General features: G+C 53.6%; 1 protein-coding gene across 4 annotated transcripts; it reads right to left on the bottom strand.

Moving 5' to 3' along the window:
• Positions 1 to 411: 411 nt before the first annotated feature.
• Podn (podocan) lies at positions 412 to 18,978 on the bottom strand. 4 transcript variants are annotated; one of them, XM_040757012.1, is made up of 13 exons: positions 18,716 to 18,963; positions 16,671 to 16,787; positions 13,993 to 14,053; positions 10,894 to 11,210; positions 10,388 to 10,481; positions 9,162 to 9,226; positions 8,544 to 8,653; positions 7,749 to 7,905; positions 7,327 to 7,442; positions 6,433 to 7,090; positions 4,130 to 4,278; positions 3,102 to 3,307; positions 412 to 1,266 (listed from the first exon to the last, which is right to left on the bottom strand). In XM_040757012.1, exons 4-12 carry the CDS (start codon positions 11,203 to 11,205, stop codon positions 3,124 to 3,126), a joined length of 1,845 nt encoding a protein of 614 aa, XP_040612946.1. In that variant the 5' UTR covers positions 11,206 to 11,210; positions 13,993 to 14,053; positions 16,671 to 16,787; positions 18,716 to 18,963; the 3' UTR covers positions 412 to 1,266; positions 3,102 to 3,123. The 4 variants fall into 4 exon arrangements, with proteins under 4 accessions (XP_040612946.1, XP_040612945.1, XP_040612944.1 ...); XM_040757011.1 differs by having other exon boundaries at positions 412 to 1,226; positions 14,019 to 14,053; positions 18,716 to 18,957; XM_040757010.1 differs by having other exon boundaries at positions 412 to 1,226; positions 18,716 to 18,954.
• Between the last annotated feature and the right edge of the window lie 5,104 nt (positions 18,979 to 24,082).

Below are 24,082 nucleotides of genomic sequence, written 5' to 3'. Positions count from 1 at the left end.
TGTCTCCACATCAGCTCTGCATGAACTCTCAGACCTGCCTTCTGCCTCTTCCCTACTTGGACAGCAGAGAGCACATCAGTAATACCAGCAACAACACCTCCCTGCAAAGGTGACTCTCCAGGTAGGCCCTCTGCCTGGGGGCTCAGTTTGGGGGAGCAGGGGTAATGTGCAGGCTGTGCCCTGTCTGACCCTGAAAGCAGATTGTCGCCCACTCAGAGTGCATGCGCCAAACCTTCCTGCCTTGCTACTGTGTCCCATCCCTCCTCTGTCTGCACCACCCCTGTGGGGCCCCTTGGTCCCGGCACCAGCCCTCATTCTTGCTGGCCAGGGCTATTGCCTATTGAATCTTGCCCACCCTGAGCAGATGCCAGCCCAGCTCCTGGATGGAAGCATACACAGACACGGCGTGGCTGCAGGGGCAGGGACAATGCTTTATATTACTTTTTCTGTAACAGGAAAACTCAGCTTTGAGACTTTTATCTTTATATATATATTTTCTCCTTAAACAAAACCAAAGGTACCCAGAACTTTCCTGCAGAACTGAAGACCAATGCAGCCATGCCCCCGAGCCCCCACCATGCCCCACAGCTGCCTCCTTTCCCTCTCCCTCCTTGAGGTTGTCCTCAGAAAGTGCCTGTGACCTGCCAGGGCACAACAGGAAGGGGCTCGCTGCGGCGGGCCTGCCCCAGCACCTGGGGAAGGGGTAAGGCAAGAAACAAAAGCCAGCTTTTGTGAGTCTCAGAGGGTGGAAAGTACCTGGCCACAGAGCAGGGGGACAACCCGGAGTCTCCAAAGGAGAGACGACAGAGGAAGGGCACATCCAACTCTTATGGCCAGAGCTGTCCAGAAACAAGAGCTTTCGGTGGTATAGGTCACTGTGTGTGTGTATGAACTGGGAAGAGGGTGGCTGCCTGAGTGTGCCAGGCCAGTGTGAACTCAGAGGTCAGGATGTGGTGTGGGGTGTGTGTGTGTGTGTGTGTGTGTCTGGTGTGTGACTGTGCAGACAGCCAGTTTGGAGGGTCATGTGCAGCTAGCTGTGTGGCCAAGCTGGGGGTGTGGTATCTGTATGTGTCTGATTTGTAACATATTGCAGGAAGGGGTGGGACACAAAATTGTGGTCAGCCTGTGGCATTCGGATGCCCCTTGGGCTCAGCGTTGGGTGTGTCAGAAGGGCACTCGTGGGGCACAGGCCTGGGCTGCAGAAAGGAGTTCGGTGGTCCATCGTCCTGTGGAACATGTCGGAGAGTCAGCGCTAGCTACACACAGCTTCGGGAGAAATGAATCAGAGAGAGGGGGATTTGGAAACTAGGTTATTGGGAGTGCAGATGGGAGGTGCCCCTGGGAGCCTTGAACCAGGAGGTGCCCAGCTGGAATCCAGAACTCTCTGGGATTTCTCCCAGCACTCCGCTCAGTTGACTTGACCATGGCCCACATTCCACAAGGGGGAAGATTCTTCTTAACCCCAGAACTCCACAGCTCTTCCCCTGAGAGCCAGAGAATCCTCATATAGCAATCACCCCTTCCTACTGAGCCCTGGCTTTTAAGGACAGAACCAGAGGACAAGGCCATAGCTGGCCCTGGGAGCAGGGTCTGCCCCTCCATGCTCACAACCCTGTCATGCACCCGCTTTCTCTCCTTAGTGGACCTTGTTCCCATTATCTGTCCTCACAGCAGTCCTTACCCATCAACACCCTCCCCCCAACTACCAGTTCCTCCCAGCTCCAGGCTCTACTTCAAGTCACTATCCTAACTGTGGCCATGACCAGCAGTCCCCTCCCATGGCTGCACCCTGGCCTCTTAACCCCTAACACATTCTCTGAGGTCCTAACTAACCTTAGATATCCCCTCTGACCACGGATCTCTGCCTGGACACACCCTATCATCTGCCCAGGTTTCCGCACCCTCCCCACAGCTCTGCTACCAACACTTCCTCCTGCCCCTCCTCCTGTCCAGGCCACCAAGCCTGACCCCCAGGACTGTTAATCTATCCCGTTTCTTTGTTCCTTGTCTTCCTGGTCCCACAACCCTAACCAAAGAGTTAGCCATGGATGAACCCAAATCTCTGCTTAGCATCTTCTGCTGCATGGACAGAAAGCTGATGGTCTCAGTTCATGTGACTTCAGATCCAACCATCAAAGCCACTAGCCTGTCTGTGACGGCGGCCACTCAGCTCCCTGGCCTCCCTTCCACAGCGGGACAACTACCAGAGTCCTGCAATTCCTACAGCAACCCCCATACCCACGCTCCTCACTGCACCACCCTCCCTTCACAGCATAACCCCTGAGCGAGCATGCCACCTGTGCTAAAAGGAGTACTAAGCAGAGTGAGCCTTTGTGAGGCCTCCCCCCTGCTGCCCCTCTGCCCTTGCCACCCCAGAGTAGATATATTCTCTGACTTCCCAGTAATTCTCTCCACCCCTGCGTCTCCCTCAGTTGTTCCCTAGGAAGTCACAGGGACTCTGTAGACACATCCAGTTAGTTAGGCTTGCCAGTGTCTACCTCCCTCAAGCTCTTAGCACTGAAGCAGCTTGAACCCCCTGCTTCTAGAGAAGTCCATGCATGTACTAGGTATGTGTATATATGTGTATCCACATGTAAGCCCATATGAATGGGCACCAATAGACATGCCTCTATGCACATGTCTTCACACAGATATGTACATGTTATTGCCTGTGACTGTGTCCTGGAGTAAAGTATGTATGTATGTACACATGTGTAGATGCTTGTGTGTGCAAACTCTCTGTACATTAACTGTCTATGGCTGCCCTCTCCCTCACTGCCCTGGACAAGCTCTTCCAGCCCCCTCAGTGTCTGTCTCAAGGCCTACAGTGACTCCAGCCCCAGACTCGGGGGTCTCTGCACCCCGGTATCTCCCAGCAGTGTTCATCTCCTTGTATTAGGATGCCTTAGCACAAACTGGCTCCCATGGGCACTCTGCCACACAACCAGCCTCTCCCATGGTGCAAGCCTACATTCAAAATGAGCTGAGAGGCTTTCAAAATGAAGGGACAGAACAGAGGACACAGAGAGGGTAACACACAGAAACCTGGCTGGTCAGGGGCAGTGATGGGAGATGAGCCCCCACACACACAGATCACCCACCTGGGACATTTGCGTCACTTTGTTACGATCCTGTTTCCTCTTCCTCATCCTCCTCATCCTCCTCTTCCTCCTCTTCCTCATCTATGTGGCCCCGGTCCTTGGAAATGTCACCAACCTCAAAGTTGCCTTCAATGTCCAGGACCTGTAGGTGTTTCAGCTTCCGGAAGGCGCTTTCCACCACGGAGCCCACGGCCAGCTTGTTGAATCTGAGTGGTGGCCCAGGAGCCAGTGTCAGGGGCCCAGGCCGATTCCCTCATGCCTGCCCAGCTCAGGAGGGAAGAGGGCAGGGAGTGGGTGTCTGGGAAATGGCACAGAAGGTGTAAAGGCTGGGGACTGAGAAGATGGTGAGTAGACCTTTAAGAGCACTGAGCTTGGAGGAAGGGAATGGCAGAGGACTCATCCATAAGGCAAGGGAAGTCTCCCACATGCATACACTCACTTCAGCCACACAGTGGCAGCCATGGAGTTGCCTCTGCTACCCTCTGGCACTAACCCAAGACCTGGCACACACGCAAGGTCATGGCTGAGCTGGTAAGGGATGTACCCAGTCCTGATTTTAGGCCCAACAGTGCCTCAGCTCTGCTCAGAAGCCCGAGTCACACACCCCAGCGTCACCACCCCAGACCTTCTGCTGTCATCTGTCTCCTCTCTGATCCGGGGGAGGGGTCACGTTGGGGTGTGGGAGGGGTTGAGAAGAAGTCATAGCCTGTGGGGTCTGACTTCCCCGAAGTCCTAACCCAGAGCCCAGGGGGACCTAGGTATCTGCGTTCTTGGTCTGACACCTGAGCCCCACCTGTGTTCTCATAGCTGAGGGTTAGCAAGATGCTCTCTGGGCCTCCTTGCAACAACACCCTACACTTACACGAGTCATTAATGTCCCTGATGCCCACTAACAGACCTATGAGGCTTTGCAGGGTTGCCAGAGCTGTGTTCACACTCTGCCTGCAAGCTACTTCCCTGTGTCTCAACTGTCCACTCACTGTTAGATGTGGGGTCAGGAGGGGGAGGGTGCGAGCGGGGCTTCCTACCTGAGAAAGATCCCCTTGAGGTTGGGAGTGGAGTCGAAAGCGTTGGCAGGAACTGAGCTGATCTTGTTATTCTGCAGGTACAGGTACTCAAGAGATGGGGGGAGCCCTTGAGGGATCTCTGTGAGCTGGTTTCCAGCAATGTCCAGCAGCTGCAGAGGTGAGGAGGGGAGTCAAGGACTTCCACCCGTGCAGGGCACTTAACAGCTTACAGACTCCCACCAAGCTGTAGTCTATCTACATCTAATGAGAACCCCCGTGTGTGTGTGTGCGTGCATGTGTGTGTGTGTGTGCGTGCGTGTGTGTGCGAGTGCGTGTGCGTGTGTGTGCGCGTGTGTGTGTGCGTGCGTGTGTGCGCGCGCGTGCGTGCGTGTGTGTGCGTGTTTGGGGGGGTCTCACAATCCACATTTTCTGGGTGGAGAAACAGCTCATCGAGGTTAATCCATCTGGAAGAGGCTGGAACATGCTGAGCGAGCCAGACCCCACATTTTTGTTCTAATTGATGTAGATCCTACCCAGCCCCTTCTGCCTTTGCTCACTAAGTCATAGCCAAGCTGCCGGCATGCCATAGCCTTTCCTTTTTAATCCACCTGTCACTTCCATCAGCCTAGACATGCCAGGACCCACCTGTGCGGGTCACGTGACGTGCAGGGGTCAGGAGCGTGGGCACAAGGCTTGTAGAAACCCTGGCACAGCAAGCAGGCCCCAGGATGGTCAGGCTTAGAGTCACCTCACGCCTGGAGCCCAGGAGCCATAGCCAGGTTAGTGGGGCAGGGGACCTGGCACACACTGGCTCTGTGCTTGCCCTCGTTGCCCCTCCAAGTGCCAATGAACCTTCTCCAAACCCACACTAGTGCCATGAGACAGGACTGCATGCTCTTTAAGCTCCTTCATGGCCCTGAGAGGCTGGGATTGGGGGTCACCACCCAGATCTCACACATCTTGGTAAGCCAGCATCAGGATTGCAGCAGAACCTAAAATGTCCAACTCTATCACCTTCTCCATTCACAGGGCTTCTTGTTTCCCATTTTGTCTCCACAGCCATTGGCACCCTCCCCAATCTCAGCTTTGCCACGCCCTCATTCATTCCTGAGATGGTTGGTGGCCATGGGTGCTGGGGACATGGATTCCGTGAGACACCATCTCACTCTCAGAAGCCAGACACGCTGTGTAGATGGGCCAGGGTCTGACAAAACAAGCCACAGGCTTGGCTATAATGGAGTGGTAAAAGGCTCATCCAGCTTCAAGTGATTTCCAGGGCATTAGCACAGGGTAGATTTGAGGGAAAGGAGCAGCGGCCTGTCAAAAGACCCACAGTGTGAGGGAGAAACCCTGCGTGCTCCCCAGACACCCAGGCTGAAGCTCAGGAAAGTGACCTGCCCTGCTAACGGGTAAGGGTGTTTCCTAGGCAAGCTGAGTCAGGTATCCCAAACAAAGGTGGTGCCCCTCTATTTCACAGGGTCCCCAGTTCTGGGACTGTGTCTAGTACGATGTGGGGACTCTTCCACACCTATAGGATGAATGAAGGAACAAAAGAACAAATGGACAGATATCTCCAGTAAGCAAGGCAGGCAGAGAGCTTCCAGTGGAAGGACTGGTGTGTGCCTGAGCCTAGAGCAGGCCCCGAGGAGGCCTGAGGAAGAGGGGACAGGGTGAAGGTTCTCAGCTTCAGTCACGAAGGACGGCTGGGAGGGAACAGAGCTGCTGTGGCAGGCTTGCCCCTCTTAGTGTTCTGATGAATTTCTCTCCTCACGTGGGGGGGTCTTTTTGTCCCCAGAGAGGTTTAACCTTGGGGATACCCCTGCATAGTCATAGCAGCCACGCCTATGAAAGGCCCCTCAGTGCCTTGAGCAGCTCCCCTGCCTGGCCGGGCAGCTGACTGGTAAGATCAACATGAGCAATGCCCCGCCCTCCAACGTCAAGGCCCAGCCTTCCCCAGACACCTGCTACTTCTCTGCTTCGGCCCATGCTGCCCAAACTGCCCCTAGTCCTCCTGAACTGGGGACTCTGACTGCAACCATGGCTCCCTTACCCTTACCACCCTCCTCAAGCCTGAGCCTGCGTGTGGTGGCATGGCCCGGCCACCCCAGACACAGGCTCCAGTGTTCACTCCGCCTTTGCTTTTGACCCTACAGGTAGGTTGGACTGCATGGTCATGACTCTCCTACCGAAAGTCAGGCTCCCCAGCAGGTATCTAATTGTGAGTTAGCTCAGCCTGGCTAACCCACAGCAACCTGGCCCCTGGCCCAGTAGGTCCACTATCCTCTCTGCTCCCCGTGCCCTCACGTGGCCCAGTCCTTTAGTACCTGCAGACCAGCAAGGTCCACCCAGGCGCGGGGGCCCAGGGCCCGGCTCCGCAGTCGGTTGCCTGTGAGGTAGAGCTCCCGTAGCTGGGCCATGCCAGCTAGTGCCCCGCGAGCCAGGGCAGCCAGCTCATTGCGCTTGACCTTCAGCACGTGCACATTTCTAGGCAAGCCCGGAGGCAGGGTTTGCAGGCGGTTGCCAGACAGGTCAAGGGAGCGCAGCAGGCGGAGCTTGCGGAAGGCATCCCGGTGCATCTTTGGGCTGGTGATGCGGTTGTAGCTGAGGTTGAGCTCTTCCAGGAAGTAGGTGGTGGCGAAGTCCTCACGGCCGATGCCTGTGATCTGGTTGTGCAGGATCATGAGAGTGCGAACTCTGCGGGGCAGGCCACTGGGCACGCGCTCCAGAGCATTGTTGTACAGGTGCACTGTGTGCAGTCGCTTGAGGCCCTGGAAAGCCAGCGGATGGATGCCCTCAGCCCGCAGCTGGTTGCTGTGCAGCAGCAGGTACTCCAGGCTGCGGATGGGTGTCAGCACGTCGGCATCTACGTTCTGGATGACGTTCTTCTCCAGGTGCAGCAGGACCAGGCTGCGGGGAAGACCCGCTGGGACCCGCGACAGATTATTGCTGGACAGGTCCAGGTACTCCAGGCTGGAGAGCTTCCTGGAGAAAGGAGGGGCCTGAGATGCTAAGTGAGAGCCCGCACCCCACGCATACCTGCCTTATCTATACACTTGACTTGTTCCCAGAGACAGAAATGGCAACAGACACAAGCCCCAAAGTTTCGTCTCCAGGGAAAGCAGCCAAGGAAAGCAGACACGTGACTGTGCCCAGCTGGGACCAGCTGAGACTGCCAGGTGCCATGGTGACCAGAAGGATGCGGTGATACAGGGACCCACCAGAAGGTCTCGTTGTCCAGGCCCTCATCAGTCAGGAAATTGTTTTGCAAGTACAGCTCCCGTAGGTTGCTCAGCTCACTGAAGGCCCCAGGGGGGATCTTCTCTAGTTTATTATTCTAGAAGGAAAGGGAGGGAGAGGGCAAAGTGAGAGGCAGGAACAAGAACCAGGCCTCAGGATGAGGTGCGCAGAGGAGCCTGGGGGCTACCAGGGGGGCAGTCAGACCTGCAGCATCTGGGTGTGCTGATGGTCCCCTCAAACCCACACTAACGTCTGCCTGCTCCCCTGGGTGGCTAATACTCCTGCAATGAACTCTCAGACGCTCTGGGCATCCCCATACTCAACTGGGCGGTGCTTCTCCCTCAGCAGTGGGTGACCGGCCACGGGTCTGCCTCCACCCCCATCTGCCCTCTCTGTCCCCCACCTTGAGATGCAGCTTGTACAGGGCAGGTGGCAGGTGTTTGGGCACGTGGCGCAGGAAGTTGCTGGACAGGATGAGGATCTCGACATTGCTGGAGCCATTGAACATGTTGTCCGGCAGCCCGGCATCTGCAAGCTTGTTGTTGTGCAGGTACACAGACCTGCGGGATTGAGGGACAGGCCTCACCCCACCTGGGCCCCCGGGGCCTAGGCCACCTTTGCTGCGTACCTTCAAGCCCTTCCCCAAGCTGAGGTCAGGGCCCCGGGCACTCATCTACCATCTTAACCCAGGCACGTGGAGCTAAAGAGTTTCAGAGACCCCTCTATGGTCAGGGACAGGGAGCACAGGCTCAGCACCCTGCCCCAGGTCACCACATACATCAGTGGCAGAAACAGGACTTCCTGGTCCCAGCCCAGACTCCTTCATCTGAAGTCCAGTGTGGAGGTCCTGTGAGTGGTCCACCTCCTTAAGCAAGGTCAAAGAAGGGCAGCTCTGCCTGCTGGGAGCTGCTCTTTCCTCTCAGACCCCACCACTCCCATGCATAAGCTCTCATTCCTCATTTACTGGATGGAGACCTCCTCATCCTCATGTCTCAGCTTCCTGGGTCCCGAGCGCCTCTAGGCCCTGGGTGTTCCTCTGACTCCCCTGAGCACAGCCCATAGCCCACACACAGCACAGCAAGCCCCTTCTCAAGGCCTGCCTGTGTCTCCTCTTTGTCTCTGCATCCCAAGCCCCCCCCCCACTCACCCGACACACATACATCCCCACACACCCAGGACCATCCCTCTGACTTCTGACCTCAGATTTGGCTTCTGGCCAAAGGTGAGTCCATAGATCTTAGTGAGATAATTGGCAGCGAAGTCCACACTGATCAGGGCGTTTGGCAGGGACCGGGGTGCCAGCGTCAGCTGGAGAGGAGAGAGAGACCAGGAGAGGCTCACACTGGGCCCTACCACAGGGTGCACATCTGCTTCCCTTCCCTTGACTCTTCCTTTTCTAACGTAGAAACCTGTCTTTTGAAAAAATGTGCCCGGCTCCCACAGCCCTTAGCTTGGCAGTCAAAGCCCCTGAACCTGTCCCCACATTCCTGGGCTCCTGGACTCCTGGGCTCCTGGAGAAGGGGCTTAGAGGTCAGAAGAAACACTGTAATTTGAAAAGTTGCTCTGGATGGAGGGAAGGCAAGCTTCAGTCCTGCCATCCTTTCTGTTTATTATTTACTTCTATACATTTTGAAACAAGTCTCCTTGTGTCCGGGCTTGTCTCAAATTCATGGATGTAATGGTCCCCCTTCTCAACATCCAGGGCAACAGGGACCCAGAGGCCAGGCTGGAAAGGGCACTGGGGAACAGTCACAGAGCTCAAGGAAAGAGAGAGCCAAGAGGACAGGGAAGCCCGCCCGCCCTCCATGGCCCTCACCTTGTTGTTGGCCAGGTACAGGTAATTGAGGCTAGTCAGATGCTCAAACGCCTCCTCTGGGAGCCCTTGAAAGGACAGGTCAGAGCCCTGGATGAAGGAGATACTACAGGGGAGCAAGAGGACCACCCACACGCTAGGCGGCTCCCTCCCTCCCCAATCAGTCCCAGTGTCCATCCTGCGAGCTCGCTCCTTCTCACGTGGTCCACGCATAGCAGCAAGCAGCTAAGTGCTTGCTAGGGACCGAGTGACCTAGCCTAGCCCTTTGAAGCAGGAAGGAGTGCTCCCCTGAGGATGGCTGCCGGGGGTCAGAGCCCCTCTTCAATCTCAGCCCCACCTACAGGCAGGTGCAGCCAAGCTGGGAAGAGCTCTCTGTGCAGGGAAGGCCTCACCCCTGGTCCCCTCTGACAGCTCGCTTGTGAGGAGAGCAGTTAGACTGGCCCCTCTCCAGCCCGGAGCTGGCCTCTGACATCCAGTTCCCGCTCCAGGACCCCCAGATGCTGGGACTGATCCAAGTCAAAGGAGAGGGAACGGTTACATAAACCATGGGCTGTCTCTCCAAGGAATACCCTGCTGTGGAGTGTGATGGGGCAGCCAGAGAGAGCCCTAGCAACAGCAGTGAGAGAAACAAATTGCCAAGCGAAAGAAAGCAGGCCGCCACCGTGATTGCAGGAGTTCAGCTGTGGCTTTAAACCCTAAGATGAATGGCTGCAGATCATAGAGGCTGCACAAACTCACCAAAACACATCCACTTGGACTGGACTTTTAAACCGGGTCACTTACGGCACATAAATTTCACATCAATAAAGCTGCTTTCTTTTAATATGGGGAAGGGAGAATACTAAAATCTTAATATTGATTAATTCGAAGTGGTAGAATTATGGTGTGTCCCCTTCCACTTTGGTTTCCAATTATGTATTACATTTATCTTCAAGGAAAAAAAAAGCACTTAAGAATGTCGGACACTAAGGACCCTTGCAAGTTGGAGAGTCTTTGGCTAGGTCCCAGGAAGTTTGTGCTCTCAGTGCCTCAGGGCCCACCTTCTGGGCCTCAGCCACTAGCCACAGGTTCAAGCTCACAACAGGGAGCCCAACCCAAGCCTGGGCTCCCCTTCACCCCAGGGTCTACAGCGTGAGTTCTCCCCATGGCCACCATGCCTCTCAGGTCTCTGAGGCTCCATGTCCCAGGCCCCTGAGCCAGTGCCCCAGCTCCAGAGATGCCTCCCTCACCTCGGGAAGTCAGGCGGTTGTTCTGAAGGTTGAGTGTCTCCAGACGCTGCAGCCGAGCCAGTTCCTCAGGGTAGATCTTCTCCAGCTGGTTGTTCTGTGGGGAGATGGGGGCAGCAGCAGTTCAGGGGTAGTACACAAGGGTCCCATGCCTACCCTTGGCCTTAGGAGCATCCCTCTCTTGGGCACCTGCTTGGAATTTTCTCCCGAGGCAGATAGTGCCACTGCCTCCTGGAGTTGGGTCCCTTTGTCCCGGCTTTCCTAGTCCTGGAATAGTATCAGCGGTGCCCTATCTATCCAACTGCAGGGCAACTCTGTACCATTGGTGAGACACTTTTACTCTGTAAGCTGAACACCCCAGACTCCTCCATGAACAAGCAGGCTATATCTCAGGGCTCTGTAACCAGGCATCATTGGTACCATAGGGTCTGGTCTGCCTTGCTACCCTGAATCTGGGGGGGCTGTGAGTTGCCAGGTAGGGGTAACTGCTGAAGGAGCATCAGCCTCACCTGCAGGGACAGATGGTTGGTGTGCTCGGGCAGGTCACCTGGAAACTCACGCAGGTCAATGCCACCACAGTCTACAACGCCTTCCTGGGAGCAGGCACAGTCTCGGGGACAGTCGATGGTGGTTGGGCCAGGCTCTGGCTCCTCAGGGCTCAGAACTAGCACAGGCTGCTCCTCCTCCACAAATTCATTCTCCTCAGGGCTCAGGCTGTGGGTGTCACTTTGGCCAAACACGGGAGCCCTCACAGCCAGCACAGGGCCCAGGAGCAGCTGTGGCAACAGCAGCAGGAGTGGTAGGCCCCTGCTGCTGGCCATGGCGCCTGTGGAAGGAGTGGCTCAGGCCCACGGGTGCCAGGCGACTCACGTCACATACATTGGGCATAGAGTAATGGCCACTGGAAGCCTTGGTAGGCCCCTCGCAGGCTAAGACAGTGGCTGCTCTAGGGCTCGCTGGCTGCTCCCCCTCTCTCATCTCTCTGCAGTGATGGAACTGCCATAAAGCTCTGTCCTTAGTCAGGGCTGCAAAACCACCTGTAACCCTCACCAGACTGGGTCCTGAGGATTTGCAACCCTATTTCACAGAGGGGACGCTAAGGGACTTGCTAAACTCCTGCTCTCCGACACAGACAGCGTGGCAAGCCTTGGTCCCTCCCTAGCAGGGGTGACACTGCGCTTCAGCTCCCATAGAGGATCCCAGGACTTGGCCCTGCCAATCTCCCGTCACCAGCTGAGTTACACAGATTTCTTAGTGGTCCCTCCAGGCCTTTGCACATACGATTCCTTCTGCCCCAAGTGCCCTTTCCCTCTCTTGTGCGATCAACAATGTCCTTTCCAAGAAATAACTCAAGTGCTACAGTGTGTGGGGGGGGGGGGGTAGAGTCTGAGATTGCCCAGGACTTAGCAATAGTTGACTTGGGCTGTGAACACTTAAAAGTCACAGCACCCAGGTTGAGAATAACTCTGTATGTGGGTACAGTCTGAGTAGCCCAAAGCCAGGCAGAGAGGTGACTGAGGCTGCTGCCATCCTATGACCTGATGAGCTCCACTCCTGATGTTTAGTCACTCAGTCACCCTCCCCAGGACCTGACACACTCACATGACCACTGTCCCTGCCGACAATCCCCAGTGCAGCGGGGATGGGTATAGGCTATGGATGATACTTGGCTACCAATGTGGTCCTGGTCCCACAGGCCATGGCTTAGCATCGCATGGACTCAGAAATGTCTCTGGGATGTGTTGAGTTGCAACAGGCGGCAGGTCCCACAGACCCCAGTGAAAGCCTCACCTCCTCCGATTCACTGCACCCTCCCTGCACCTCAGCCTCCTCATCTGCACCAGGCAGGAGCTGTCTGAACTCACAGTCCTGTGAGTGTGACAGCAGACATAGCATCTGAGGCCCATTGAGTGGCAGGAGTGGCTGTTGCTCCGCACAGTAAGTAACATGTCCCACTGAGTGGCGAGTTCCAGGCTCCAGGGTCCACTCCAGAATGGAGTGGTCACCAGTATGAAAGCCAGGCTGGGTCTCTCCCACCATGCCCTCAGGAAATGCAACCAAACAGCAGCTGGAAGGGTCTGGCCAGAGCTTGTCATGGCAGGGTTGGGGGAACGGGGAAGCTGGCAGTGGCACTGGAGGGTGAGACTGGAAGACCAGTGTGTGACTTTGGGCAAGCTTTGAAACAGTCTCAGTTTCAGTTTCTTATCTGTCCTAGCGATAACAGAAGTGTCCTCCATGGGCACTCCACAGGTCAATGAGGTACACACAACAAATGCTTAATAAAACAAGCATGAATTTCTACCTTCCATCACTCTAGCCTAGTGCTTCTCAACCTTTCTAATGCTGGGACATTTAGTACAGTTCCTCAAGTCGTGGTGACCCCCAATGATAAAATTATTTTCATTGCTACTTCATAACTAGAATTTTGCCACTGTTGCAAATCACAGTGTGACCCCTGTGAAAAGGTTGTCTGACCCCCTAGAAGGGCCTCAACCCACAGGTTGAGAGCCACTGCTCTTCTCTGTAGCTTGATGCACCTCCCAATCACCTCATTACCCACTCAAGCATCCCCTCCAGCCCATCCCATATGTGGGGGTTGGAATAGGTTTGGCCCCCATAGACTCGTGTGTTTAGATACTTGGCCCATAGGGCGTGGCACCATGAAGAGGTGAGGTCTTGTTGGAGTAGGTGTAGCACAGGAGGAAGTATGCTACTGTGAGGGTGGGCTTTGAGTTCTCACATTTGCTCAAGCTATGCCCAGTGACACAGTTCACTTCCTGTTGCCTATGGATCAAGCTGTAGAACTCTCAGCTCTGTCTCCAGCATCATGTCTGCCTACACACCACCATGTCCCATCATGATGATACCGGACTAAACCTCTGAACCGTACGCCGGCCTCAACTAAATGTTTTCCTTTATAAGAGCTCCAAGGTCATGGTATCTCTTCACAGCAGCAAAACACTAAGACACCATGTCTAGAACCCGCTTAGACTGCTTGGTCTGGCTGGACCCAAACCATCTGTTCTTTATGGACTGTAGAAGATGCTGTAGCCCACTGGTCACTGTGACTCCCACTGCTGCACTATTTTAGATACTGCTTAGTGCCTCGGATGCCCCATCTTGCACCCAGCCCTGGGCCCTGGAGACAGAGGTGAGGTAGATCACATGCCTGTCCTGTCTGGGGTAGGTGATACCATAACCACTACTCACTCAGATCCGGTGGCAGTATAAAGGGTTGACAAGATATTCCAGGGAAAGGGTAGGAAGAAGAGGGCAACAGCCAAGTCCCTTGACCATACAATCCATGTGGCCTAAGCAGCCTTGAGTCCCAGGCCACTGGTCTGGCAGAGACAGGGAGCCCGGCAGATGCCCAGCTCTCAGGTGCCAGAGATCAGTGAGCAGATGTAACACAGGCAGCAGCCTAGCCCTCCGTCCCCCTGCCACACCTCTACAGATCATTAGCCTTCCCTCCCCCATAGCTGATTCCGCAGTCTTCTGGCCAGAGCAACCAGGAGGAGGTGGGAAGTGAGCCTCAAATTTACTCAGAGCAGGAGGCCGGGGAGTGGATTTAGGGAAGGAGCTCGTCCTCACATATACAAGGTACTCACTGGACAGGCTGGCTGTCTTCCCTCACCTTTGGCTTGTCTCCATAAAAATCCACAAGCTTATCTGTAAAATACATAATTTACATCAACATTCTGAACCACACTGAAGATGTTTTCTTCACCGCTTTAGAGATCAGAAAGCAGAGGCCCACTGGGATCAGCCAGCGTAACAGCTGCTAAGGGCTGAGCTGAGAGCTCCGGGGTTTCTGCGCTGTCCCATGCACACACGGAAGCCTGGGGCAGGCTCCTCGCCGAGGGGTTCATGATGCCCTGTCCACTCCAGTAGACACTCGCTGCCCTGTGTGGCTGTGGAGCACTTAAGGTATGGCTAGTCCATGCTGAGACTGTGTGTAGATTTTAAAGGCACTGCACGCAAAACACCTCACTAATACTAATGATACAGAATTCCTCATTAGTTTTATATGATGAAATAATACTTTTAATATAGTAAGTTTACCTGTCTTATTCTACTTTTAAAAAATTATTTGTTCTAGGCATGGTGGTGCATGCCTTTAATCCCAGCAATGCAGGAGGCAGAGCCAGAGTTCTGTGAGGTCAAGGCCAGCCTGGTCTACAGAGAGAGTTCCTGGACAGACAGGGACACAAGGACAGATAGGGATACATAGTAAGACCCTGTCTTAAAAAAAAAATAAAAATTTGACAGATGGTGGTGGTGCACATCTTTAATCCCAGCACTCAGGAGGCAGAGGCAAGCAGAGCTCTATGAGTTTGAGGCCAGCCTGGTCTACAGAGCAAGCTCCAGGACAGCCTCCAAAGCTACACAGAGAATCTCGAAAAACAAATAAACAAATAAATAAAAATCGTGTGTGTGTGTCTCTGTGAGTTCAAGGCCAGGCTGGACCGACAGCCTCCAAAACAATACAGAGAAACCCTGTCTGGTAAAACCAAAAAAAAAAAAAATCATGTGTGTGTGTGGTGTGTGGTGTATGTAGTGTGTGTGTGTGTGTGTGTGTGTGTGTGTGTGGTGTATGTGGTGTGTGTGTGGGGTATGTGTGTGTGTGTGTGTGTGGTGTGTGGTGTATGTGGTGTGTGTGTGCGCGGGTGTGTGGTGTGTGGTGTATGTGGTGTGTGTGTGTGTGTGTGTGTGGTGTGTGTGTGGTGTATGTGGTGTGTGTGTGCGCGGGTGTGTGGTGTGTGGTGTATGTGGTGTGTGTGTGTGTGTGTGTGTGGTGTGTGTGTGGTGTATGTGGTGTGTGTGGGGTGTATGTGGTATGTGTGTGTGGTGTGTGGTGTATGTGGTGTGTGTGTATGTGTGTGTGTGGTGTGGTGTATGTGGTGTGTGTGTGTGTGGTGTGGTGTATGTGGTATGTGTGTGTGGTGTGTGGTGTGTGTGTGGTGTGTGGTGTATGTGGTGTGTGTGTGTGCTGTATGTGGTATGTGTGTGTGGTGTGTGGTGTGTGGTGTATGTGGTGTGTGTGTGTGTGTGTGTGTGTGTGTGTGTGGTGGGGGGGCACATGTATGCCAGGGTGAGCGTGTAGAGGTCAGGAGTGTGTCTTTTCCTTCCATTCCTGTTTTAAGCCTGCACTGCACATTCCATGCTAGCTGGGCGTCAAGCTTCCAGGCAACTCTGCCTCTGCCTCTCACCTCACCATAGGACTGTTGGGATTACAGATGTGTTCATCTGCATCCAAGGGTCAGACTTGCACGGAGGTGCATTTACTCACTGAGCCATCTCTCTGGCCTCTCATTTCATTTTTATTAACGTGGCATTTAGAACACTTTACATTGCATTTTTGACTCACATTGTATTTGTTAGACAGTGTTGCTTTAGAGTCCAATGATAAATTTGATAAACCTTAGAGTGTGATAAACTGAGTCACCTGAGATGCGAGAGTTGAGGTGTAGAGTTCACAGGAGCTCAGAGAGAGCATAACCCTGTCACAGATGTCTTCCTACAGGAAGTGGAGCCTAGACGAGGCATTCTGACGGGCAAGTATCAGGCAAGAATGAAAGAGGGTCAGTGTGTGTGACAGTCAGGGGGTCCAGACAGTCCATGTGAAAACTCCACAAAGCTCACTTGCACTGTCTGTGGCAGGTGGGGATGTCACAAGCAGGCACAACGGCCCCCAGCCCAGGGCAGGTTAGGCCATGGGGTATGGGCCATGTCTCTGGAAGCTAAGGAGCTGCTGCAGTGAGGAGGGCAGCAGGCTGTGGGTGGAGGCCAAGAGCAGGCTGTGCAAGGGATGCAGAGGCTGAAGCGCTAGTGCAGGCATGGGAAGCGAGGACTAGACTCCAGAGCCAGACAGGAAGAGTGGATACGGCTGGGAGCAGGTGCTCCCAGACCAGTGTCACCTCCCGCACTCAGGCTCAGTGAACATTCACTGAGGCCCCACTCTCTTCTGAGCTACAGCTTGCTGGAGCAAGAGAAGGCCCAGGGATGGGCATAAACTGTACTCTGAACTTGCAAGCTGGAAACTCAAGTGCAAATGCCCCCACTGCTGCCCACCCCACAATCTCAGACTCCTCAGCAGCCCTACCCAGAGGTGTTATCTCTGTCCTTCAAGGTTAGGCTAAGCGTCCCCTGATTCTGGGTGTTGAATGAATTTATGGAAAGGCAGAGGAGAAAGACCTATAATATCATCTGTGCCGATTCTCTGCCTTATAACTTAGTATGTTGACAATAAGAGTGAATAAGGGTCAGAGCTGGAGCGATGGCTCACCTGTTAAGAGCAGTGCTCCACTTGCAGAAGACCTGAGCCCAGCACTCACTGAGATGGCTTGTGACCACCTGTAACCCCAGCTCCAGGGGCTCTGACACCTCTGGCCTCTGCCAGCACCTGTACACACAACAGACACAGAATTAAAAATAATGCTGATGGATGCTTTAATCCTAGCACTTGGGAGGCAGAGTCAGGTGGATCTATGAGTTTGAGGCTAGAGGGAGTTCTAGGACTACATGGAAAACCCTGTCTGGGGGTGGGTGGGTGTGTCTTTAAGAAAGAAAGAAAGAAAGAAAGAAAGAAAGAAAGAAAGAAAGAAAGAAAGAAAACCAAGGGTTTGATGGCTCAATCAGTAAAGGCTCTTGCCCCCAAGTCTGATGACCAGAGTCGGAACTCCAGGACCATATGGTAGAAGGAGGCAATCAATCCTGGCAAACTGTCCTCTGACTTCACACATGCTCTGTGGCATGTGCATACAAACACACAGGATAGATAGATGATAGATAGATAGATAGATAGATAGATAGATAGATAGATGATAGTTTTTCTTCTGCCCATAGCCCTGAGCTAGTCTTGAAAGCTGAGCAGGGGTTCCCCAAGTGAACAAAGAGAAAGAAAAGCCCTCCAAGAAGATGGAAAGCATGGGCAGGGTGTGAAGTAGGGACAGGAAAAAGGCAGATTGTTTAACCAGGGTAAATGGGGAATAGAAATTAGGGATGGAGACACAGGTTACCAAGGGCATCAGCCACCATGCCAGGGAGCCATGGGGTAGCAGTAAGTCATGACCAGCATTCTGTATGCCTCCACCAATCCTACAGGTGCCACTTCCTACCCAGGATTCAGACAGAAGGGACAAAGAGTCATTGAATCTGACACTTCTTACCTTGCACACAGAACATTGGGCCCAGGATTCCAAGAATATGCAGAAAAAGGTAGAAGCCCCAGACCTACCATTGATGAATTTCCCAGGGCAGCCCAGGCCCTTCCCAATGATGTGCCCTGTGAGCCCGGAATCTGATCATTTTGGCTTTCACAGGGCCAAAGAGAAAGGTGGAAGACAGGCCCACCCAGGGGTCCTCCCAGCTCACAGCCTTGGTGCCTGTTTGTGCCTGGCAGAGCGCAGTTTCACCTTCCCCGGCAGATGATGCGCCGGTTGCTAACGCTCATCCTCCGGACCTCTTGCACTCCTGCATCCTAGCCCGAGCCCTAGGCCTGGCTGCACACTCCAGCAGCTTGCTTAGGCTGAAGTTGCCTCCCAACCCAGGCCCCAGCACAGGGGCCCCAAGCTGACCCCACCCACTTCTTCCACCTGACTGCAAGTCAGGTATTTCAACTCTCAGAGTCCCCACACCCAGTGCCCCCCTACTCCCGCCAAAGCTGATGGTAGTTTTATGACATCCACAACCTGGGGACGACTGTGCTTTTTGCCCTGCCCCTTTCTATCCCGCTGTTAGTAGTTGCCTAGACAGGCGGAGTGCCCAGGACCACTCTGAGGTTCCTTGCTCGCCTGTGTGCATCACCTGTCCATTCACCGTAGGGACCGATTTCTACCTCCTTCTGTGCTTGTTTCTGTCTGTAAAAAGGTCGGTGTTGGACTCGGTAGAGCCCTGCTGAATTGACATGGAAAGTCTGCGGGATGCCCTGGGCCCAAGTTCTCAGTGCAGAGGTTCAGACCCTTTCTCAGTTCCACCTGCCCCCACAGTCCCTGTCGCCCGCCCGTGTGCCTCCACCTCCCCTCCCCACCCGCTCGCAGATTCTTTCCAGATGTGCGCAGCGGGAGGAGCCCGAAGGCTGGGACCAGCCTCTGAATATCGAGTAGAAAAAGCGTCCCCAGCCCCCTGATCCCGCAGGGGTCGCCCCCATTCCGTGGTGTGCCTGTGTGTGTGCCCGACCGTGCTCCTGAGCAGGGTCCACCACGGGACAGGGCGGGGTGCGGCGACCCTCCCCGGCAGCGGCGGTGCGCACACAGCGGGAAGTCAGAGCGGGCTGCCACGCACTGCCAGGGGCCCGTGGTCCCTCTGCCCACCCGTCCGCCCGTGCCCTACCTGCTGCTGCGCGCCGCGCCGTGGGTGGAACAGGCTCCCGGGTGTCCGCTGCGCTCCGCGGGCGCGGGCTCCTGTCATTCAAGTCGCACCGAGCGCGCAGCTACGCCAAGTTTTGTTGTGGATTCTCTCTCCCCGCCTCTCCCCCGGCCCCCGCCCCGCGTGCATCTGCCGGACGCCGGCCTCTCCCGACACAGGCGCAGGGTCCTGCCGGGCGCGGGGAGGGAGGGAGGGAGAGAGGGAGGGCCTGCGCCCAAGGCGCCGGGCTTGGCGAGGCCCCACTTCCCGGGAGCCCGCGCCGCCGTCCCCGTCCCTCTCCACCCCGGCGGGCCGCCGCACCACGCCCCCCGACACGGGCCAGGCGGGGTGCCTCCAGAGCACCCCTGCCAGCCTGCACGATGGGGCCGCTCCCCGGTCAGACCCCCCGCACCTGAGGAGAGCCCAGAAGGCTCCTTCAACCGCTGCCTCTGCGCTCAGCTTCTTCCTCATGCCTGAGAGGATTTTGCAACCTTTCCAGACCAAGTGCCTTCCCGTTCCTTCTCACACCCTGGGGTCCTGGGCTGTGGCTAAAGCGGTGGCGCCAGCCAAGACCCTGCTGAACCCCTTCCCGTCAAAATTCCGTGTTCTCCACCCCACCGTCCGCCTTCACTCCATTGGCCCTGAGCCCACAACTTGGTGAACATTGATGGATGGTAAATTGGGCCTGGAGTCTTCATGCACACAGGTCCTAGTCACAGAAAGGCAAGGGGGTGAGCAGGGAGCACTTCAGGCACCGTATTGCTCCCAGGAGCTGAAAATGGTTCCAAGTAAAGGCGCACTAAGTGCTAGCAGCTGAAGCAACAGTGGTTGGCGCCAGGGGCTTCACGGTGGAAAGGCGGTGGAATGAGTTCGGGTGCTACTTGGAAGGTCTGCTGTGAAACAAACCTTTCATACGTGCTCTGGCCTTTGGGCAGGACTCACCTGGCATTCTGAGAGGGATTAGAATAGTAAATCAAACGTGGAACCACTTGGCCACCTAAATTGCCGAGACCCTGGAAGTGGCTCCCGGACCTTACACTCCTGTGCTGCCAGGCATTCTGTTTATGTCTCCAATCCGCAGTCTCTAATCCTTACAACCCTGCAAAGGAGAGACTTTCTCTGCCCGACTGTGTAACAACATTACCATTCAGAGCCGGGGTTCTGGCCCATCTACCCATCTCAACAGCCCTCTGTGATGCGAACAGGCAGGTAGGTGAGTCGGTAAGGATAGAGCTTGGATTTGAACCTGTGGCCATCTGTTTCCATTACCCATCACGGAAGAACTTAACGAGAATGAGAAAGGGAAATATTTTGCCTTCTTTGGCCTCAAATTCCAATCCTCTCTGAGCTTAAACTTGAAAGTTGGTATGATTCACAGGGTTGGACAGGACCCAACAGAGATGCATCTCGTGTTTCTGGACAGGGCCTAGATTCAAGTGGAGCTAACAGAACTGAATTCTGCTGTTCCAAATACCCATGAACCAAAATCCTAGAACAAGGAGAATCAGTACAAACTGAGAGCTAAGAAAGTGCCAAGCACTGTCCTTAAATATCCCGTCCTCTGAGCCCTGTCGGGGAAGGGGTCATAGGGTAGACCATGCTGGGAAGGGCCAGGGTATTTCAGGGGCCAGGCACATAGACACTAAACACTCACTTCCCCCGCCATCAAAAGTAGCTCTGCCAAGCCAGTGCCCACACGTGCTTTGTGTCCGTGTGGTGCTGAAGGTACAAGCTACATTACAGAGGTCTGGTCTGGAGGAATCATGGGTGTCTTGGGTAAAAAGCAGAGATGATCCTGCAGCAGAAGCAAGTCCTCTGGCTTTCAAAAGGGATGAGGCACCGCTCAGTCTACCAATGCTGTCAGCTCCTTCACCTGCTTCTCAGTGTCAGCATCTGTGGGTGAGATCGCTACAGTGCTTGACGTCAAGCATAGGTTTTGGATGAAGACCTGGGCCCAAAGGAAAAGTAATACATCAAAAACTGTCTACAGAGAAACTAAACAGAGAAATCCAGAACTCTGCACAGCACTGGACTCATGGCAAGTACTCAGTAAACAAACTGTTTTTACAAGACTGTTACCCACTCCTAACTAAGCTCCAAGAGATGTCCAACGGAAATGCAAAGACCAGAGTCATGGCGCACACCTGTAACCCCAGCACTTAGGTGGCTGGGACAGGGAGACAGCAAGCTGAGACCGCTGGGCTACACTGTGAAATTCTGTCTCAAAAAGTGGGGGGTAGAGGACGTAAGGACTGACCCTGGAGGTTGTCCTGACCCCTCACGTTCACACTTTAGCCCCCCATGCCTGTATTAACACACTAATAACATATACACAAAGATTTTAAAGACGACAAGTGTGGAGAAATAAACTCCCGACCTGCCAGCTAAGTGCCTTCTAATTAGAAACAGAAGCAAGCAGCATAAAAGAGGGCAAAGACAAGGCTCACACAGCTAGGCTGAGGGACAGAAGGCTCTACAGGAGGTCTGATGATGAAAAGAGAAAAGAAGCAGCAAGCTATTTATTATCCTTTATCAATCAGAGGATTCCTTCTACCTTGAGCTCAGGACACAGGGTCTTTCCTTATCCATTGTCAGCACCCTGAATACTGAGCTACAGCAGGGGCTGGATCAAGTCAGAGTGCTGTTTGGGTCTATGGTCTGTCTGAAAGTCTTTATTGTTGTTTTCATTAGTACTGGGATTAAATTTAGGGCATTGTGCACACTAGGCAAGTGATCTACTGACAGACCCTACCCTCGGCCCTCTTTTTAATTTGTTTTTAACTTTGTCACAGGGTCGGGTCAGGTTGCCCACGTCTTGAACTTTTGATCTGCTTGCCTATGACTTCTGGAGTAAGTAGGCCTATAGACCTGCAACCATCACACCTGGCTGAAGGCTGTTGACAGAGGTCAAGACTTGGGGCTGGGGGACGGCTCAGCTGGTAAAGGGCTCATACCAAGATCAGCACACACCCAGGAAAAGATGAGCACAGTGGCATGCACCTGCAGCCTCAGGGACTGCGGTGGAAGCAGGGTAGAGACAGGATCCCTGGGGCTTGCAGGCAGCTAGTCTAGCTTAATCGGTGAGTTCTAGGCTCCCAGACAGACCTTGTCTAAAAAAAAAAAATAGAAAGGCTAGAGCCCTGGATCAGTTGGTAACGTGTTTGCCATGCAAGCCTGAGGACCTGAAGCTTGGATGCCCAGCACACATGTGAAAGGTGGGGATCCCAGGAGCTCATTGGCCCAACAGTCTTGCCAAATCAGTAAGCTAGAGAGACCCCGTATCAAACACCAAGGTGGAGAGCAATTGAGGCAGACACCTAGAGAATGCTTCTGGCCTTCAGGGACATGTGAACACACACACACAAAGACAAAACTCATCAAGGAAGCAGAGAATAATGGGAAACCCACAGGCCGAGTCATATACAAAGAAGTCTGAACTATTACATTTCATACAAGCTATTCTTAGATTTGTGTGTTTTTAATGTCCTCCACTGGGTTGAGCCCTCCAGGGCACAGACCTTAAGTCATGTTGTGTGAGGTCCCAGGTAGAATGTCCCAAGCCACGCCCCCAATATATACACACACCAGAATGTCCACCTCTTAACCCCCACAACTCGAAAATATGTCATGTGACACAAAGGACTTTGCAGATGTAATAAAGACTGTGGACATTTTCTTTGGGGAGGGGCTCCTGCTGGGGACTGAACTCAGGACCTCAAACATTAACAAAATCTTCAGTTCAATTCATGGATTTTCTTAACTTTGTAAAGTTATCTAGCAATGCTGAGACGCTTTGCAGGCTGGAGACAGGAGAAATGAAACAGAAGGGGCCTGTGACATGTGAGGCCTCCACCAGCTTTAGAGATGAAGGAGCTGAGTCAGAGGAGGCAGCTCTAGAAGCTGAAACACTCACAGCCTCTAACAGGGGCCTTCACGGGTAGCAGCATGGAGCCAAGTTCTGCCAAAATCCTGACACATCACACCAGCGGCTTCTCTGGTGAACTCTGATGAGCACCACATAGCAGTCCAGGGTGGCAGAAATTCCGTTTGTAAGACTCCAGGCCAAGCAGCCAGAAGAGCCCAACCAGAAGTCCTGAACCATGGCGGTATTATCTTCCCCTTCTTTCAGGAAACCCAGGCCCAGAGAAGAAATGAAACTTGCCCAGGGGACCCGGCTAATGAGGGCTGGAGGCAGAATTCAAACTTGGGTCTGCAGGTTCCAGCCCAGGGAGACTCTTGTGCAGCCCCAGGCAGTGGTCAAAGAGCCTACTACAGAACAAGAGCGGCCGGGGCACACCGAAAACTTGAAAGCTTTCGAAGATTCAGTTTCTTCCAAAATCATGAACGAGTATAAAAAGTAAATGAGAGGAATGAATCTTTCTCCCTTTAGAAGGAGAAGCCCTCAAAAACAGCCGTTAGTGAAATGACATGTTCTCCATTCAGACGATCCTTCAGCCATCACCAAGGTCTGTCTCATGGATGTCCTCAGGGTTAAGATACCTCTGTGGCTGGTGTCTCTGGTCCACTCACTACCAGCTTTTATTGCCAAGAAGCTCAACTGATTTTCTTTTTTAAAAAAATATTTATTTTTATTAACTTGTGAGTTTTGATCTGCTGTATGTGTATAGCATGTATATCCCTGGGGCCCAGGGTGTCCGATTCCCCTGCCACTGGAGTCACAGATGGCTGTGAACCACCAGGTGGGTGCTGAGAATTGAACAGGGGGCCTCTGGAAGAGGAACACGTTCTCTTAACCGCTGAGCCAACTATCCAGCCCTCAGCTGGTTTTCCACAGGAGCTCTCATGCTCTGTCTCTTCCCTTGACTTGTGATAGCTACGCAAACTTTCACCCTCCTTGGTCTCCCTTTGCTCCCATTTGTGAACTGCTGCCACACCCTGCCCTTGGGAATCAAACCTGCGGCTTCTTTGAGTTGCCTTAGTCAACCATTTACTTACAGTATCTATGTCCATTTATTTCCATTCCAATGAAGGGACTAGTCTTGAACAGACCTGTGTCTTTCATACTACAGAAGGTGCCATATCCTAAAAAGTGAATTATAACTTACAGGAGAAAAAAGGTAAACACTGAGTAATTGGATAATACCTGTCTCCCTGTAATTTATGCAACCTCATTTTCTTTAAAGATTAAATTTTAATTATTTGTATATGTCGGGGAGTGCAGGTGCCCAAGAAAGTTGAATCTCGATGGGGCTGGAACTATAGACAACTGAGATCTGCCTGATGTTGGTGCTGGAAACTGAACTCACTTCCTCTACAAGAGCAGCCCACAATCTTAATGACTGAGTCATCTCTCCGGCCCAATTTAATTCTTTTTTAATTTTAATTTTTTTG

The sequence above is a fragment of the Mesocricetus auratus genome, unplaced genomic scaffold (assembly GCF_017639785.1).
Source record: "Mesocricetus auratus isolate SY011 unplaced genomic scaffold, BCM_Maur_2.0 Super-Scaffold_100014, whole genome shotgun sequence".
NCBI lineage: Eukaryota > Metazoa > Chordata > Mammalia > Rodentia > Cricetidae > Mesocricetus > Mesocricetus auratus.
The sequence above is the reverse complement of the archived record's forward strand: the minus strand, read 5'-3'. Positions and strand labels throughout refer to the sequence as shown.